Source organism: Mustelus asterias, chromosome 20, assembly GCF_964213995.1.
Source record: "Mustelus asterias chromosome 20, sMusAst1.hap1.1, whole genome shotgun sequence".
In the NCBI taxonomy this organism is placed as follows: domain Eukaryota; kingdom Metazoa; phylum Chordata; class Chondrichthyes; order Carcharhiniformes; family Triakidae; genus Mustelus; species Mustelus asterias.
The window spans coordinates 49,050,594-49,067,169 of record NC_135820.1 but is presented as its reverse complement, the minus strand read 5'-3'; the positions used below and the strand labels follow the sequence as shown (position 1 = coordinate 49,067,169).

The following is a 16,576-nucleotide window of genomic DNA, read 5'->3' as shown; positions in this document are numbered from 1 at the left end:
GGGGCTGAGAACACAGCCTTGTGGGGCACCGGTGTTGAGGATGATCATGGAGGAGGTGTTGTTGCCTATCCTTACTGATTGTGGTCTGTGAGTTAGGAAGTTCAGGATCCAGTCGCAGAGGGAGATGCTGAGGCCCAGGCCACGGAGTTTGGAGATGAGTTTCGTGGGAATAATAGTGTTGAAGGCTGAGCTGTAGTCAATAAATAGGAGTCTGACATAGGTGTCCTTGTTATCTAGGTGTTCCAGGGTTGAGTGCAGGGCCAGGGAAATGGCTGTGGACCTGTTGCGGCAGTAGGCAAACTGTAGTGGATCCAGGTAGTCCAGGAGGCTGGAATTGATTCGTGTCATGACTAACCTTTCGAAGCACTTCATAATGATGGATGTCAGAGCCACCGGCCGATAGTCATGAACAACATCACTGAAATTATCATAGAATCCCTACAGTGCAGAAGGAGGCCATTCGGCCTATCGAGTCTGCACCGACCACAATCCCACACAGGTCCTAGCCCTGTAACCCCACATATTTACCCTGCTAATTCCCTGACACTAGGGTCAATTTAGCATAGCCAATCAACCTAACCCGCACACCTTTGGACTGTGGGAAGAAACCAGAGCACCCGGAGGAAACCCGCATAGGCACAGGGAGAATGTGCAAACTCCACACAGACAGTGACCCGAAGCCAGAATTGAACCCATTATTGAACCTAAATCATTGGCTGTGAAGCACTTGGGGACAGTAAGAGGTCTCACAACAACAAATTTAAGTCCAACAGATTTATTTGGTATCAGGAGCTTTCGGGGCAGGTGATGAAGGAGCAGCACTCCAAAAGCTTGTGATACCAAATAAATCTGTTGGACTTTAACCTGGTGTTGTGAGACTTCTTACTGTGCCCAACTCAGTCCAATGCCGGAACCTCCATATCATCACTTGAGGACATGAAAGGGTGCCTTTCAAATACAAGTTTTTCTTGTATGTATGTGAATTGTAAAGTATTTGTACAATTCTGCTTCAAATGTGCAGAAATATTCAATAGGTTTCAATCACTTATTTTGATTGGTTTATTGTTGCATAAAACGTAGAGTACAGAAACAGGTCATTCAGCCCAACTAGCCCATACAGGCCTCCTCTCATCCTACTTCATTGAATATTATTTAAGTACAACTTTACGTTCCTTTCTCTCTCATATGCTTAACTAACCTTTCAATGCATTTACGATATTTGCCTCAAACATTCATTTTGCACTTTCTGGACTAAGACATTTCTCCTGATCTTCCTATTGAATTAATCACCCCTTACTTTTGGTCTGCTACACACATGGAAACATCTCCACATAAGCTCTAAATTGAAGTTATTTTTTATCAAATGCTGCTTTCATACCAGCTTGTTTCAAGCTGGCACCCATTTGTGATTAAGGGGCGAGAGGTCTGTAAATCCAATATCATCACCGAAGAAACTCTATAATTTAGTATAAAAGCAAGACTATGGATGCTGGAATCTGAAACAAAAGCAGAAAATGCTGGAAAATCTCAGCAGGTCTGGGTGCACCTATGGAGAGAGAATAGAGCCAATGTTTCAAGTCAGGATGACCTTTCAATGGCTCACCCTGACTCGAAATGTTGGCTCTATTTTCTCTCCACAGATGCTGCAAGATCCATAATTTAGTAGTTTAACTCTGGAACGCATTGTCTGACAGTGTGGCAGAGACAGCAGGGTCAATTGAGGCTGCTAAAAAGGAATTGGATCATTATCTGAAAAAGAGGGAAAGAAATTGCAGGGCAATGGTGAAAATAAAACCAGGGGAGTTGCAATAGGTGAGATGTTTCTTTCCAAAGCGAATGTCCTCCTTCTGGGTTGTAACCATTTCATGATTCTAATTTCAAGATTGCAGAAAGGGCTATGACTTTGTGCCACATACAAAATCAATCTGCGAAGAGCATAAAAGCGGAAATTGCTGGAAATGCTCTGCCGGGCAGCACGATGGCACAGTGGTTAGCACTGCTGCTGCCTCACAGGACCCGGGTTCAATTCCAGCCCCGGGTCACTGGCTGTGCAGAGTCTGCACATTCTCCCCGGGTCTGCGTCGGTTTCCTCCCACAGACTGGAAGACAGGCTGGTTAAGTGCATTGGCCATGCTAAATTCTCCCTCAGTGTGTCCAAACATCAGAGTGTGGCGACTAGGGGATTTTCACAGTAACTTCATTGCAGTGTTAATGTAAGCCTACTCGCGGCGCTAATAAATAAACTTAAGCAGGGCAGGCGGCCTCTCCGCAAAGAGTGAAACGGTCAGGGCTGTCACCTTTCACAATCTAAAAATGGCTACCGGTTAGCTCTGCGCATGTGCATTCCCCATCCCCCCTCCCGCGGTGCTGGCGCCAGGGAGTGTGGGTATTGTAGTTTTAAAGCGCCGCCTCCTGTCACAGGGCAGCGCCGGAAAGACTACAACTCCCAGGAGGAGGTTCGCTGCAGATCCGGCCTGAGCAGTGGATGTTGCCGGACAGAGTGGAACTGGGGGTTTCGCTGCACAATTTGGAGTGCGACCCCAGCTCAGAGGAATTTAAATGGATAGAGAGACTTGAAGGTAAGAGTCCTCCCTGGCAGAGGTTACCGGCGGTGAAAGGGTGACCCTTAAAATCGAAAAACGTTGGAGTATAGAAGAGGCAGTGAGGGCAGTTGGAAGTTTCATATCTCGTTGCTGCCATTAAATACAGAGAGGATTGACATATGGCAACTTTATGGGTTAAGGGCTGCCTTGCATTTCTAAATACTAAGAATTGAAAACTGTTCTCTGTTCCTTTTGTTTGGGAACTTCAACTTCTGTAAAGACAGATGGTACATTTTTCAGAACTGTAGATTTTTTTTGTCCAATTAGACTTTTACTGATATTGTCAAGATTAAATGAGAGTTCTCATCTAAAATAGGCAGGCATAGAATCCCTGCAGTGCAGAAAGAGGCCATTTGGCCCATCATGTCTGCACCGACCACAATCCCACTCCTATCTCTGGAACCCCACATATTTACCCTGCTAGTCCCCCTGACACTAGGGGGCAAGTTGGCATGGTCAATCCACCTAACCCACAGATCTTTGGAGTGTGGGAGGAAACTGAAGCACCCAGACACATGCAAACTCCACATGGTTACCCAAGGCCAGAATTGAAACAGGTCCCTGGCGCTGTGAGGCAGCAGTGTTAATCACTGCCACAGTGCTGGCTGATAGTCTGGGGAATAATTAGAACTAAATAATAGTAGCTAAATTATTTGAACATAATTTGGGTTAAAGCACGCTGAATCAGGTGTGACTACATTATGTCTTGAGGCAACCTTACTTAACAAGCAGGATACAACAATTGAAATGATATCTCTGTCCTGGGAACAATTCCAATTGACAGTTGCTACACCTTAAGTACTTAATTGGCTGCAAAATGCTTTGAAATATTTGGTGGGCATGAAAGGTGCTATATAAATGCAAGTCCTCCTTTTGGTGGAGGACACTTGCACAGTAGTTTGACTCCAGGTTGCAGCTATACAATTTCTTATCACCATTGTGCTGTGACTCTCATCTCATTAATTGTATTCCCCTTTGATTCCTGGAATTTACATGAACTCTATTGCATTTTCCTGGGCAAACATGGGCCTTGAGCTGAAGAAACATTTTAAGCCTTTGTGCCCCAGCACCTTATCATCTAGCACATTCTAATTTGGCCTCGGAAGCCTGTTTTCACAGCTACTGCATGCTTGGTAAACAAATAACTCTTCACAGTCCAATCCAGTACATTCATTCAGACTTATTATTCAAACTGTGTCAGACTGAAGTTACAGAACAATCTAAAACAGTGCGGAGAGAAGGGAAAGGGAAGTGGAATGGTAGAGCTAGATTGAGGGGTGGGTATGGATTCATCCTGATGTTAGAAATGGCACCCATAATTTTTTTAAAAAGCAATATTTTTCAATGTTATATATATAATTTTTATGTTGATACTTCTAAAATATGAGTGGGATTAATGACGTAGGAGGATGGGTATTGGTAGAGAAGGCCATATTGGGGACAGGCACCATGATCGTGGCTGAAGCGAGGGACAACAGCTTTGAGGTGGGGTGGGGAGTAAGATGATGATGGGCAATTGTGACCTTAGGGGCACAGTTAACTATATATATATTCATACAATCCTAGAGTTTTACAACACAAAAATAGGCCCTTTGGCCCATCATTTCAGTGTCAGCAATCAAGCACCTATCTATTCTAATCCCATTTTCCAGCACATCTGTAGCCTTGTGTCCTATGGCATTTCAAGTGCTCTTAAATGTTGAGGGTTTCCGCCTCTCTCACCCTTTCAGACAGTGAGTTCCAAACCCCCACCAGCCTTTGAGTGAAAATGCTTTTCCTCAAATCCCCTCTAAAACTATGCCTCCTGGTATTGGCCACTCTGCTAAGGGGAAAAAGTTCCTTCCGTCTACCCTATCTATGTCCCTCATAATTTTGTACACCTTGATCAGGTACCCCTCAGCCTTCTATGCTCCAAGGAAAACAACCCCAGCCTCTCTCCATAGTTGAGGAAGCAGCTATTGGGGGAGGAGGAAAGGCAGACATTGAATGGTGAGAGTGAGTCGGGAAGGTAGTGCCACTGGAACGAGACTAACTAAGTCAGTGAGGGGAGATGGCAGTGTTTGCTGCAAGTAATGCGGTGTGAATGAGTGGCTCAAGTAGCGATAGTGGAAATATTATTTTTAAATATAGGATTGTGGGATGTCAGAATGGAACAGTAAGAATATTTATAAATCATAGAATCCTACAGTGCAGAAGGAGGCCATTCAGCCCATTGAGTCTGCACCAACCACAGTCCCACCCAGGCCCTATCCCCATAACCCCATGCATTTACCTAACTAGTCCCCCTGACACTAAGGAGGAATTTAGCATGGCCAATCCACCTAACCTTTACATCTTTGGACTGTGGGAGGAAACCGGAGCACCCGGAGGAAACCCATGCAGACACAGGGAGAACGTGCAAACTCCACGCAGACAGTGACTCAAGCCAGGAATCGAACCCGGGTCCGTGACGCTGTGAGGCAGCAGTGCTAATCACTGTGTCACCGTGCCGCCCTTATTTACATTTATTAAAAGTGATTTGATTTGATTTATCGTCACATGTATTAACATACAGTGAAAAGTATTGTTTCTTGCGCGTTATACAGACAAACATACTGTTCATTGAGAAGGAAATGAGAGAGTGCAGAATGTAGTGTTACAGTCATAGCTAGGGTGTAGGGAAAGATCAACTTAATGCAAGGTAAGTCCATTCAAAAGTCTGACAGCAGCAGGGAAAAAGCTGTTCTTGAGTCGATTGGTACGTGACCTCAGACTTTTGTATCTTTTTCCCGAAGGAAGAAGGTGGAAGAGAGAATGTCCGGGGTGCGTGGGGTCCTTAATTATGCTGGTTGCTTTGTCGAGGCAGCAGGAAGTGTAGTCAGAGTCAGCGAATGGAAGGCTGGTTTGCGTGATGGATTGGGCTACATTCACGACCTTTTGTAGTTCCTTGCTGTCTTGGGCAGAGCAGGAGCCATACCAAGCTGTGATACAACCAGAAAGAATGCTTTCTATGGTGCATCTGTAAAAGTTGGTGAGAGTTGTAGCTGATATGCCAAATTTCCTTAGTCTTCTGAGAAAGTAGAAGCATTGGTGGGCTTTCTTAACTATAGTGTCGGCATGGGGGGACCAGGACAGGTTGTTGGCGATCTGGACACCTAAAAACCTGAAGCTCTTGACCCTGTCTACTTCTACAAAGTGGCACATTGCAACCAAAAAAAGGCAAAATTCAGATCAGAAATTTCATTTCAATTGATTGGCTTAGTGAATAGGTTGTGACTCTGACCCCTGTAGTACGTTACTGAAAGTACAGTACCCTCACAGACAGCATACTTAGACTGGTAGCTACACTTGGTTGCAGCCGTGATTACAGTATTTCTCGATATATATGTATAAATTCCTTTATTGTTAAAGCTATTGTGTATTATTAGCAATACCAGCAATGGTACTTTTTACAGAAAGTATTCATGCCAAAGTATTTGTATAAAAACACTGCTGTCAGAGTCCAAGTTTCTCTGTGAAATTGCTGTAGTACCGGGTATATAACTTTGACATTTATTTATAATGGAAATATTTGAAAAGCATATCTATTTTGTTTTGTAGGATGTACACACTACTATCTGGCCTGTGGAAGTACATGTTCCAGAAGGATGAGTATTGCATTCTGATCTTGGGATTGGACAATGCAGGCAAAACTGTGAGATGATATTTGTGGCATTTGGCATGCCTTCATAATAATTGACTTTGTGATTAGTTAATGTTAAAAATGCGTGTCTCACTTTTCTATTTTCTTTATCTCTCTCGCTCTTTCTTTCATGTTGCACATATTCATACTTTTACCCGGGCACATGCTTCTGTACTCTCTACCTCTCATCATAACTCCTCTTCTGTGTCAACGTCGTTACATTGGTTAAAATGGCACATTTCTGTCTGTAGTGGCGTGAGGTTTTCACCCCCTTTCTTCCCTTTGATACTATAGAGTTCTTGATTTTTGAGTCTACCACAGAAGTCTGTGGAGGCCAAATCACTGAATATATTTAAGGAGGAAATAGATTGATTTGACATTGGCTTGCAAATGTTGGTAAATTTTATTGAAAAAAGCTTCAAGTCAAGTTCGCACAGTGCTCTAAAGTAATGTAGGAGTTGACAGAAACCAGATACCATATTATTCCCATTTTTTTTGCACTAAAAATGATGTAGTACAGTATTTCAAATTAATCATATAAGTGCAGCAGGAAAGCAGTGTTTAAAAACTGAATTCGATAATCAGATGAGTAAATGGTCTTGTGTTAAGAGGAGTGAACTGTAATGTTGTTTCTGGTAATAGACTATTGAAGAGGCTAAAGAATGATCTTATGGATTCAGCTTGTGTTCATAACAGGCACAGTTTGGGAACGACATTCTCTTTTGTGTGAATCTTTACATCTGTGATGTATGTAGTAACAAAATTAGAATCAAGAATCTAATATTGTCACATGGATTGAGAAATTGGTTAGCAAACCGGAAAGAGAGAGCAGGAATAAATGGTATTTTTTAAAGTAACAGGCAGTGACTAGTGGAGTCCCACAAGGGTCAGTATTTGGGCCCCAGGTATTCACCATATACATCAATGATTTGGATGAGTGAACCAAAAGTGATGTTTCCAAATTTGCTGATGGCACAAAACTTGGTGGGATGGTGAGTGGTGAGGAGAATGTTAAGAGGCTACTAGGTGATTTAGACAAGTTGAGTGAGTGGAGAAAATCAGTGTAATGTAGATGAATGTGAAGTTACCCACTTTGGACGGATAAACAGAATGGCAGAGTATTATTTAAATGGTGATAGACTGGGAAATGTTGACGTTCAAAGGAACTTGGGTGTCCTCGTACACCAGTCACTGACAGCAAGCATGCAGCTACAACAAGCAATTAGGAAGGCAACGATATGTTGGCCTTTATTGCAAGAGGACTCTAGTACAGGGGCAGGATGTCTTACAGGGCCTTGGTGATACCACAGCTGGAGTACTTTGTGCAGTTTTGATCTCCTTATCCAAGAGAGAATATACTTGCCATAGAGGAAGTGCAGCGAAGGTTCACCAGACTGATTTCTGGGGTGGCAAGATTGTCATATGAGGAGAGATTAGGTCAATTGATCCTCTATTCAGTGGAATTTGGAAGATTGAGAGGGGATCTAATTGAAACATAAAATTCTGACAGGGCTGGACAGACTGGATGCAGGGATGTAGTTTCCTCTGCCTGGAGGATCTACACGAGCGTCATGGTTTCAGGATACAGAGTAGGTCATTTTGGATTGAGATGAGGAGAAATTTCTTCTGAGGGTGATGAACCTATAGAATTCTCTACCACAGAAGTCTGTGGAGGCCAAATCACTGAATATATTTAAGAAGGAAATAGATTTCTAGAAGATGTCAAGGAGTATGGGGATAGAGTTGAGATAAATGATCAATCATAATCGTGTTGAATGGCGGAGCAGGTTTGCAGGACCAAATAGCCTATACCTGCTCCTATTATCTATGTTTTTATGTGATAATATTCTGTAGATCACTGCTGTTGTAGAGGTGTCAAAGGCATCAAATAGCTCAATTATGATGAAAAAAATGATTTGGAAAAAGAAGTGCCTTTTGTTTTGTGGTCTTGAAATTTCATTGTGATCTAATTTTATTTTAACTTTTTGTTGTTTGACCAACATGTACAGACCTTCTTGGAGCAGACAAAAACCAAGTTCAACCGAAACTACAAAGGAATGAATTTATCAAAGATCACTACTACAGTAGGCTTAAACAGTAAGTTTGTAGCTTAATTATGTGTTTAAGTAGTCTTTTTCCATAGAATATCTACATGTTGGCATTGATGCACTGTGACTATGTACGAGAGCTTTACAGCATATAGTATAGAATTTTGCCTGACCAAAGGTCTGAAATCTGTGCAGCAAATATAGTCTACTTTTTCCCTCAAAAGGCAAATCATGTATTGCAGGAGTGAAACAGTAAGAATATTCCAAAAAGCTAATCATAAGATACCAAACTCAGATTGTAAAACAGTTAAGTCTTTAACAATTAGCAGAGATCAGTACAAATATACATCGAGGTATCTCGAGATTCAATCTGGAGCCAGTCTCTTCAGAGGCTGGGTTCGTATCCCACTGTTGCAATATAGAAACTTTAGGGGAGGCAATGGCCTAATGATATTATCGCGAGACTATTAATGTTCTGGGGACCCAAGTTCGAATCCTGCCACGGCAGATGGTGGAATTTGAATTCAATTAAAAAAATCTGGTATTAAGAATCTACTAATGACTATGAAACCATTGTTGATTGTAGGAAAAACCCATCTGGTTCACTAATGTCATTTAGGGAAGGAAATCTGTCGGCCGTACCTGGTTTGATTTGATTTTTATTGTCACATGTATTAGTATACAGTGAAAAGTATTGTTTATTGCATGCTATATAGACAAAGCATACTGTACATAGATAAGGAAAGGAGAGAATGTAGGGTTACAGTCATAGCTAGGGTGTAGAGAAAGATCAACTTAATGCGAGGTAGGTCCATTCAGAAGTCTGATGGCAACAGAGAAGAAGCTGTTCTTGAGTCGGTTGACACACTTCCTCAAACTTTTGTACCTTTTTCCGGATGGAATAAGGTGGAAGAGAGTATGTCCAGGGTCCGTGGGGTCGTTCATTATGCTGGCTGCTTTTGCGAGGCAATGGGAAGTGTAGACGGAGTCAATGGGTGGGAGGCTGGTTTGAGTGATGGACTGGGGCTTCATTCACAACTCTTTGTAGTTGTTGCAGTCTTGGATATAGCAAGAGCCATACCAGGCTGTGATACAACCAGAAAGAATGCTTTCTATGGTGCATCTGTAAAAGTTGGCGAGAGTCCTAGTGCACATGACAAATTTCCTTAGTCTTCTGAGAAAGTAGAGGCGTTGGTGGGCTTTCTTAACTATAGCGTCGGCATGGAGGGACCAGGACAGTTTGTTGGTGATCTGGACACCTAAAAATTTGGAAGCTCACGACCATTTCTACTTCATCCCCATTGATGAAGACAGGGGTATGCCCTCTATTACGCTTCCTGAAGTTGATGACTGTCTCCTCGTTTTGTTGACATTGAGGGAGAGATTATTGTCATTGCACCAGTTCACCAGATTCTCTATCTCTTTCCTGTATTCCGTCTCATCATTGTTTGAGATCCGACCCACTAGGGTAGTGTCATCAGCAAACTTGAAAATCGACTTGGAGGGGAATTTGGCCACTGATCTGGCCCACATGTGATTCCAGAGCCACAACAATGTGGTTGAATCTCAACTGCTCTCCAAGGGCAACTAGGGATGGGCAATAAATGCTGGCCAGCCAGCGATGCAATGTCCCATGAGTGAATAAAACAAGGAGCACTCTTGAAGAATAAATACTGAGAGTACAGCATGCATAAGGAAAACTTTAGGAATCTAAATGAATAAACTTAGAAGAAAAGTGGTGAACTTTTAATTAAATTACCAACGGTTATGGGGAACAGTGACAGGGCATATTGCATGAGAAGAGAGTGCTGATTGGTTGACAAGTAGAGTCTGATTGGTGGAGGCATTGCCATGAAGAATGCAGCAAGGAACAGATATTTGCCCAACTTTGTTCAAATTCAAACCGGACAGGTCAACTCTAGTCAAGGCATTGTCCTGGGGAATGACCCAGTGAGTAATATTTTCTAAGCTTTTGTTTAGTTGAAGAAGGCGCAATGTCTGGACATGTTCCTTCTGTCTGCACAGGACAGGGCCCTGTTTGTGAATATATGTGCTTCTAGCATGAATATGTGAGCCACACTGCTTACGAACCAATGATTCGTGGATCATATCAAGAAGCATGTTCCTTTGACTATTCACAACAGACGAAGTACCGAGTATGCAACCAGTCATGCTTGCAAACCATGGTGTTCAACATTAGATCTGATTCTAGTAAAATTTCTCTGTATTTGCATCTTTCCTTAAAGAAACCAATACTGTACACTGTAATCTCACCAATAACTGAAGCATAACCTCCCAACTCTTGTATTCAATCCCCTTTGTTATGCTAACATTCTATTAACTTACTCACTGTACCTACATACTCTTTGGTGATTCATACACTAGAACACTCAGATCCCTCTGCATCTCAGGGCTCTGCAATCTGTCACCATTTTTTTTTGTCCTGTCAAAATGGACAACCTTACATTTTCCCATGTCTGTGCCAGGTGGAATGTCATGGGCTCTCATGCACACAATCAATTAGAAATTATGAGAATTGCTGGCATTTGTCTCCATTTCTCATCTGAAATGTTATTTGAGTTATTAATACAAGATTACTCCACTAGATTTATAACAAACATGCAATAAAGCTTAAATAAAAACAGAAAAAGTGCTGGAAATGTTCAGCTGGTCAGGCCGTATCTGTGGAGAGAGAGGAACGCAGTTAATATTTTGTATATTTTTACCAGAACTGAAAAAAGTTAAAAATATAATAGGTTTTACATAGATGAAATGGAGGAGGGTGGGAAAGGGACAGAAGGGAACGTCTGTGGCAGGGTGGAAGATGGGGGACATTAAATGACAGAGTTGATGGTGCAGCAAGGGGCAAGTAAAGAAATGAAAGGTGGATCCAGAGGAGGTGCAAAGGGCAGAATAACGAAAAGCAAGATTAAACCTGACACATGCAATGAAAAGAAAACACAATGGGGGAAACAAAATGACTCCATGAATAGGGAGGTTGATGGGGCCGAGTGTGAGGACAGGGGATGCCCAATAATGTTTCTGGGAGTGGTGGTTGCAGAAGTGCAGGTAATGGGTCAGACATGATCAAGGACCCTGTGCCTATTTATGTTTATTTTGAAGTTGGCAAGTGACCAATGAAGTCCAAAAACTGATGAAAGATGTTGTGATGTGATACTTTGGTTGTGTGATGATGCCTGGTGTTTGGCAATGTGTTGTGTCACTTTATAAAGTGTTGTCCTTCCTGCTAATAATTACTTCAGTTTACAAACGTGAAGCAGTCAACCACAGTAGTGCTCAGCAATTTTATTACTCACTGGTTCATACAAGCTCACTAAACAGACAAAATTCAATTTTGTTCATTTTTGAAGTTGGCACCATTGGCGTTGGATCAGCACGTCTAATGTTCTGGGATCTTGGAGGACAGGAAGAGCTCCAATCATTATGGGACAAGGTATTGTTGGTTAAAACTTTGTCAATAAATGTTGTGCTTGAAATGTGCTTGAATCAAAAAATAGATAAACTGATTGGAAAGCAACCAGTATTCAACTGCAGTACCTCAATATGTTTTATAAGGGAAATGGAACCAGTGCTGAAGAAGAGACATATTGGACTCGAAACATCAACTCCGTTTCTCTCTCTACAGATGCTCTCACACCGCTGAGGTCATCACAAATCTGACACTGTTCTTGTCCAACACTCCCGTGCATACAAGTTCTAGCAGGGGTTTCCAGAATCCTCGGGAACAGGAATAATGTTTGCATTCTATTCATTGACTAACTGGAAATCAAATTATAGTGTCCTTATAACTTCCCTCACTGAGATCTGCTAATTCAGTACTGAAATTGCATACAGTTCAGTGTTATACCTTTAGCCTCAAAGCCATTGAGGAGGGCAGAATCTGTGAAAAAATCTAATACTGCGATTCTACCATCATACGAACATACAAATTAGGAGCAGGAGTTAGTGACTTGGTCCTTCAAGCCTGCTCTGCCAATCTATAAGATCATGGCTGATCTGATTTTTTAACCACAGCCTCTCATTCCTGCCCACTGCTGAAAACTTTTCATCCCCTTGCTTATCAAGAATCTCTCTACCTCTGCCTTAAAGATGTTCAAGGACTCTGCCTCAACCATCTTTTGAGGAAGGGAATTCTAAAGTCTCTCACCCTCTGAGAGAAGAAATTTTTCCTGCTCTCTGTTCTAAATGGGTAACCCCTCATTTTGACCCTTTCTAGACTCTCCCAAAAGAGGAAACATCCTTTCCACATCCACCCTATCAAGTCTCCTCAGGGTCTGGTATGTTTCAATCAAGTCATCCCTTACTCTGCAAACCTCAAGTGGATACAAGCTTTTTCTGTTCAACTTTTCTTCATATGACAACCCTTCCATTTCAGGCATTAATCTAGTAAACCTTCTCTGAACTGTATTTGCATCTTTCCTTAAATAAATAAACCAATACTGTACACTGTACTCTAGATGTAGGAGGCGATTCTAACATCCCACTGTGTTAACAAATTAGCGCAGTGGGCTGGGAGATTTCAGCAAGGCTGGATTAACGTGGTCTGCGCTAGGCATCTGGCCCCGATCGCCTCTCCCAGCACCAGATTTCTGGGCCGTCAGCTCCACGCCGGAAATGGGCGCAGAGCTATGTTAGGTATGCAGGGGGGGGATGTTAATGTTATTTAAATGTGATTAGCGGGCCCAGGACTGAAGTCTCACTCCAGTGGAGTTTAGAATAGCTTCCCACTTTCGGGGAGGTAGTGGCCCTACCCCGCTAGAGTGAAGAGGGGCAATCTTGAGGGTTGGGCATGGGCGGGCAGGGTACCTCCCTGGGCATTGGCACCCTGGCAGTGTCTGTCTGTGCCCTTAGGTGCTGCCTGGGGGCACCTTGGCAATGCCTTTTGGCCATGGGGCAGTGCCAAGGGGGAGACAAATGGGAGGCCCGCTGCCACTCTGCATAGGGATCAGTGAGGGAAGGAAGGAGGCCGGTGATCAGGGTGGGCTGGGGAGAGCAGTCAGCTTACTGGGGGGTTGGCTCTGCTGGGGGGAGGCAGTCGGAACTGATGGGGGGGGGGGGAAATCGGTGGTGAGGGGCTGGAGATTGTGGCGGGCCAGGAGAGGTGGGGGGAGTTTCAGCTCGGCCTGGGAATGGTCAGGGGGCCAGCAATCAGGTTGTGTGGGCGGATCGGCGCATGCGCAGTGACCTGCTCAGTGACCTGCTCAGTGTGCTGATTTCAACCTCTCCTGCGGGAATAGGCCCCACCCCCTGAAATTTAATGATGTTTACACTGGTGGCCTGTGCAGTGCAGAGTGTGGGAGATTCTTCACTGAGCTCCCACTGAAAAAACCCGTGTGAGTTATGCCAGTTTTCACGCAAATTCAAAACTTATAATTTTTCTGGGAGAATTTCAGCCGTAATCTCACCAATAATTGAAGTATGACCTCCCAACTCTTTTATTCAATCCCCTTTGTAATAAATGTTAATATTCTATTAGCTTACTCACTGTGCCTACATACTCTTTGGTGATTCATACACGCGAATACTCAGATCCCTCTGCATCTGATTTCTGCAATCTCTCACCATTTATATAATTATTTTTTTTGTCCTGCCAAAGTGGACAACCTCACATTTTCCCACACACACCATTGGCCAGATCTGTGCCCACTCACTTAATCTACCTATATCCTTTTGTCACCTATTTATGTCCTCTTCACAACTTACTTTCCCACCTATCTTTGAGTCATCAGCATCCTTAACAACCATACCATTGGTTCCTTCATCCATATCGTTTATATAAATTATAAAGAGTTGAGGGCCCGGCAATCATTGCTGAAGCACATCACTTGTCACATCCTGCCGACCAGAAAATGAGCCATTTATGTCTACCTTCCGTTTCCTTTTCGCTAGCCAATTTTCTATCTATGCCAATATGTTAGCCACTACATCATGGGTTTTTATTTTCCACAGTAACCTTTGAGGCACCTTATCTAATACCTTTTAAAAAATCAATGCAGCACATTCACAGCTCCCCCTTATCCACAACACTTTGTTACTTTAGATAACTTCAATAAATTGGTTAAATATGATACCCCTTTCACAAGACCATTTTGGCTTTGCCTGATTATCTTGAACTTATTCAAGTGTCTGTTATAATGTATTTAACAATGCTTCTAATATTTTCCCTGTGACAGTTGTTAATCTAACAAGCCTATACTTTACTCTTTTTGAATAAAATGAATTACATTAGCTATTTTCCAATCTAATGGAAGGCAGTGAATTTTGGAAAATCAAAACCAATGCTTCATCAATCTAACTAGCCATATTTAGGACCCTAGGATGAAATCTATCAGGACTTGTGAACTTGTCAACCCTCATTCCCAACAGTTTACTAAGTACCACTTCCCTGGTGATTGTAATTTTCTTGAGTTCTTCTGTCTCTCCCAATTCCTGTCTTTCAACTATTTCTGGGATGTTATTTCTAATCCCTATGGTGAAGACTGATGCAAAATATTTATTCAATTCATCTGCCATCTCTTTATTTTCCATTAACTCCCCAGACTCCCTTTCTATAGAATCAGTATTCACTTTGTTAAAACTTCTGTTTTACGTATCGATAGAAACTTTTACTATCTGTTTTTATATTTCTAGCCTTCTTTCCCTCGTACTCTAATTTTTCCCTCCCTATTAATCTTTTCATTGTTCTTTGCTGTTTTTTTATATTCGGTCCAATTATCTGACCTGCCACCCATCTTTCCACAATTTATATGTATTTCGTTTAAGTTTGATGTTCTCTTTAACTTTTCTAGTTAACCACAGAAGGTGGATCCTCCCCTTGGAATTTTTATTTCTCATTGGAATGTATCTATTCTGTTTATTCTGGGCAAAGGCAGCATTTATTCTGAAATGTCCCCTTAAATGTTTGCCACTGCAGCTCTATTGACCTATTCCTTAACCTAAATTGTCAGTTCACTTTCACTAGCTCTGCTTTCATACCCTTGTAATTGCCCTTATTTAAGTTTAAAATACTAGTCTTAGACCCACTCTTCTCTCCCACAAGCTGAATGTATACTTCAATCATATTATGATCACTGCTCTCTTGGGCACATCCACTTTAAGGTCATTAACTAATCCTATCTTGTTGCGCAATACAGGGTCTGATATAGTCTGCTCCTAGGTTGGTTCTAGAACTTGCTGATCTATGAAATTATCCTGAAAACATTCTATGAATGCATCATTCACGGTACCTTTGCCCATCTGATTGTTCCAGATTATATGAAGGTTAAAATTCCCCATGATAATCTCTATACCCTTCTTACAAGCTCCCACTTTTTATTCTTTAATGCCCGTCCTATCTTGTAATTACTGATAGAGGGCCTTGACATCATCCCCACAAGCAACTTCTTGCATTTATCATTCCTCACCCCTACCAAAGTCTCTTCCATATCCTGGTTTCCTGAACTTGGGTCATCAGTTTCTAACGTGATAATGTTATTTATTTAACAGAGTCACCCATCCACCCTTTCCCAACTTCCTATCCTTCCTAAAGAAATCCTTCAGTACTCTGATCCCAATCTATGTCATCCTGCAGCCATGTTTCCATAATGGCTCTTAATGTGAATAGGGGTAAATATGTGCATTCAATTCATCTGTTTTATTTCAAATGCTGTGTGCATTCAGGTACCGAGTGTTAAGTTTTGTCCTGTTATTTATTACCTTTGTAACCTCTAGCCTTATCTATTGGTTTATTCTTAAGGCTTGTACTCTGTCTCTTCCTATTATCATCTGTTTATCATTTCCCACATTAATATCTTTCTCTCTTTTCTTGTCTCTACCCTTTTGATATTTGACATTTGATCCCTTGCCCTCACTATTTTGCTTGGAACCCTATTTCTCTAGTTAAGCAATTCATATGAACGTTCAGGTGTACACTGTCCCAACAGTACAGTTACATCTGTACTGTGCTAGTGCCCCAGGAACTGGAACCCACTTCTCTCCCATCTGTCTTTGAGCCACGCATTCATCTCTGTAATCTTATTTGTCCTATGCCAATTTGCATGTGCCTCAGATAATAATCCAGTGATTATTAGCTCTGCTTCTTAATTAGCTCCTCATACTGATTATGTAGGACCTCTTTATTTGTCCTGCCTGTGCCATTGGTACCAACATGGACCATGACAACTGGATCCTCCTCCCCCACCCACCGTAAGCACCTCTCCAGTCCTGAGCTGATGCCCTTAGCTGTCTGAACTCTTGCTCTTTGC

The 16,576-nt window shown here is 42.2% G+C and overlaps 1 protein-coding gene across 1 annotated transcript in view; it reads left to right on the top strand.

Moving 5' to 3' along the window:
- Positions 1 to 2,073: 2,073 nt before the first annotated feature.
- Positions 2,074 to 16,576, top strand: part of arfrp1 (ADP-ribosylation factor related protein 1) — a 30,118-nt gene continuing 15,615 nt past the window's right edge. Inside the window, exons 1-4 of the mRNA XM_078236496.1 lie at positions 2,074 to 2,579; positions 6,183 to 6,276; positions 8,274 to 8,361; positions 11,684 to 11,766. Of these exons, the coding sequence (XP_078092622.1) occupies positions 6,184 to 6,276; positions 8,274 to 8,361; positions 11,684 to 11,766 (264 nt within the window). The 5' untranslated portion in view covers positions 2,074 to 2,579; position 6,183. The remainder of the gene's footprint in view (positions 2,580 to 6,182; positions 6,277 to 8,273; positions 8,362 to 11,683; positions 11,767 to 16,576) is intronic.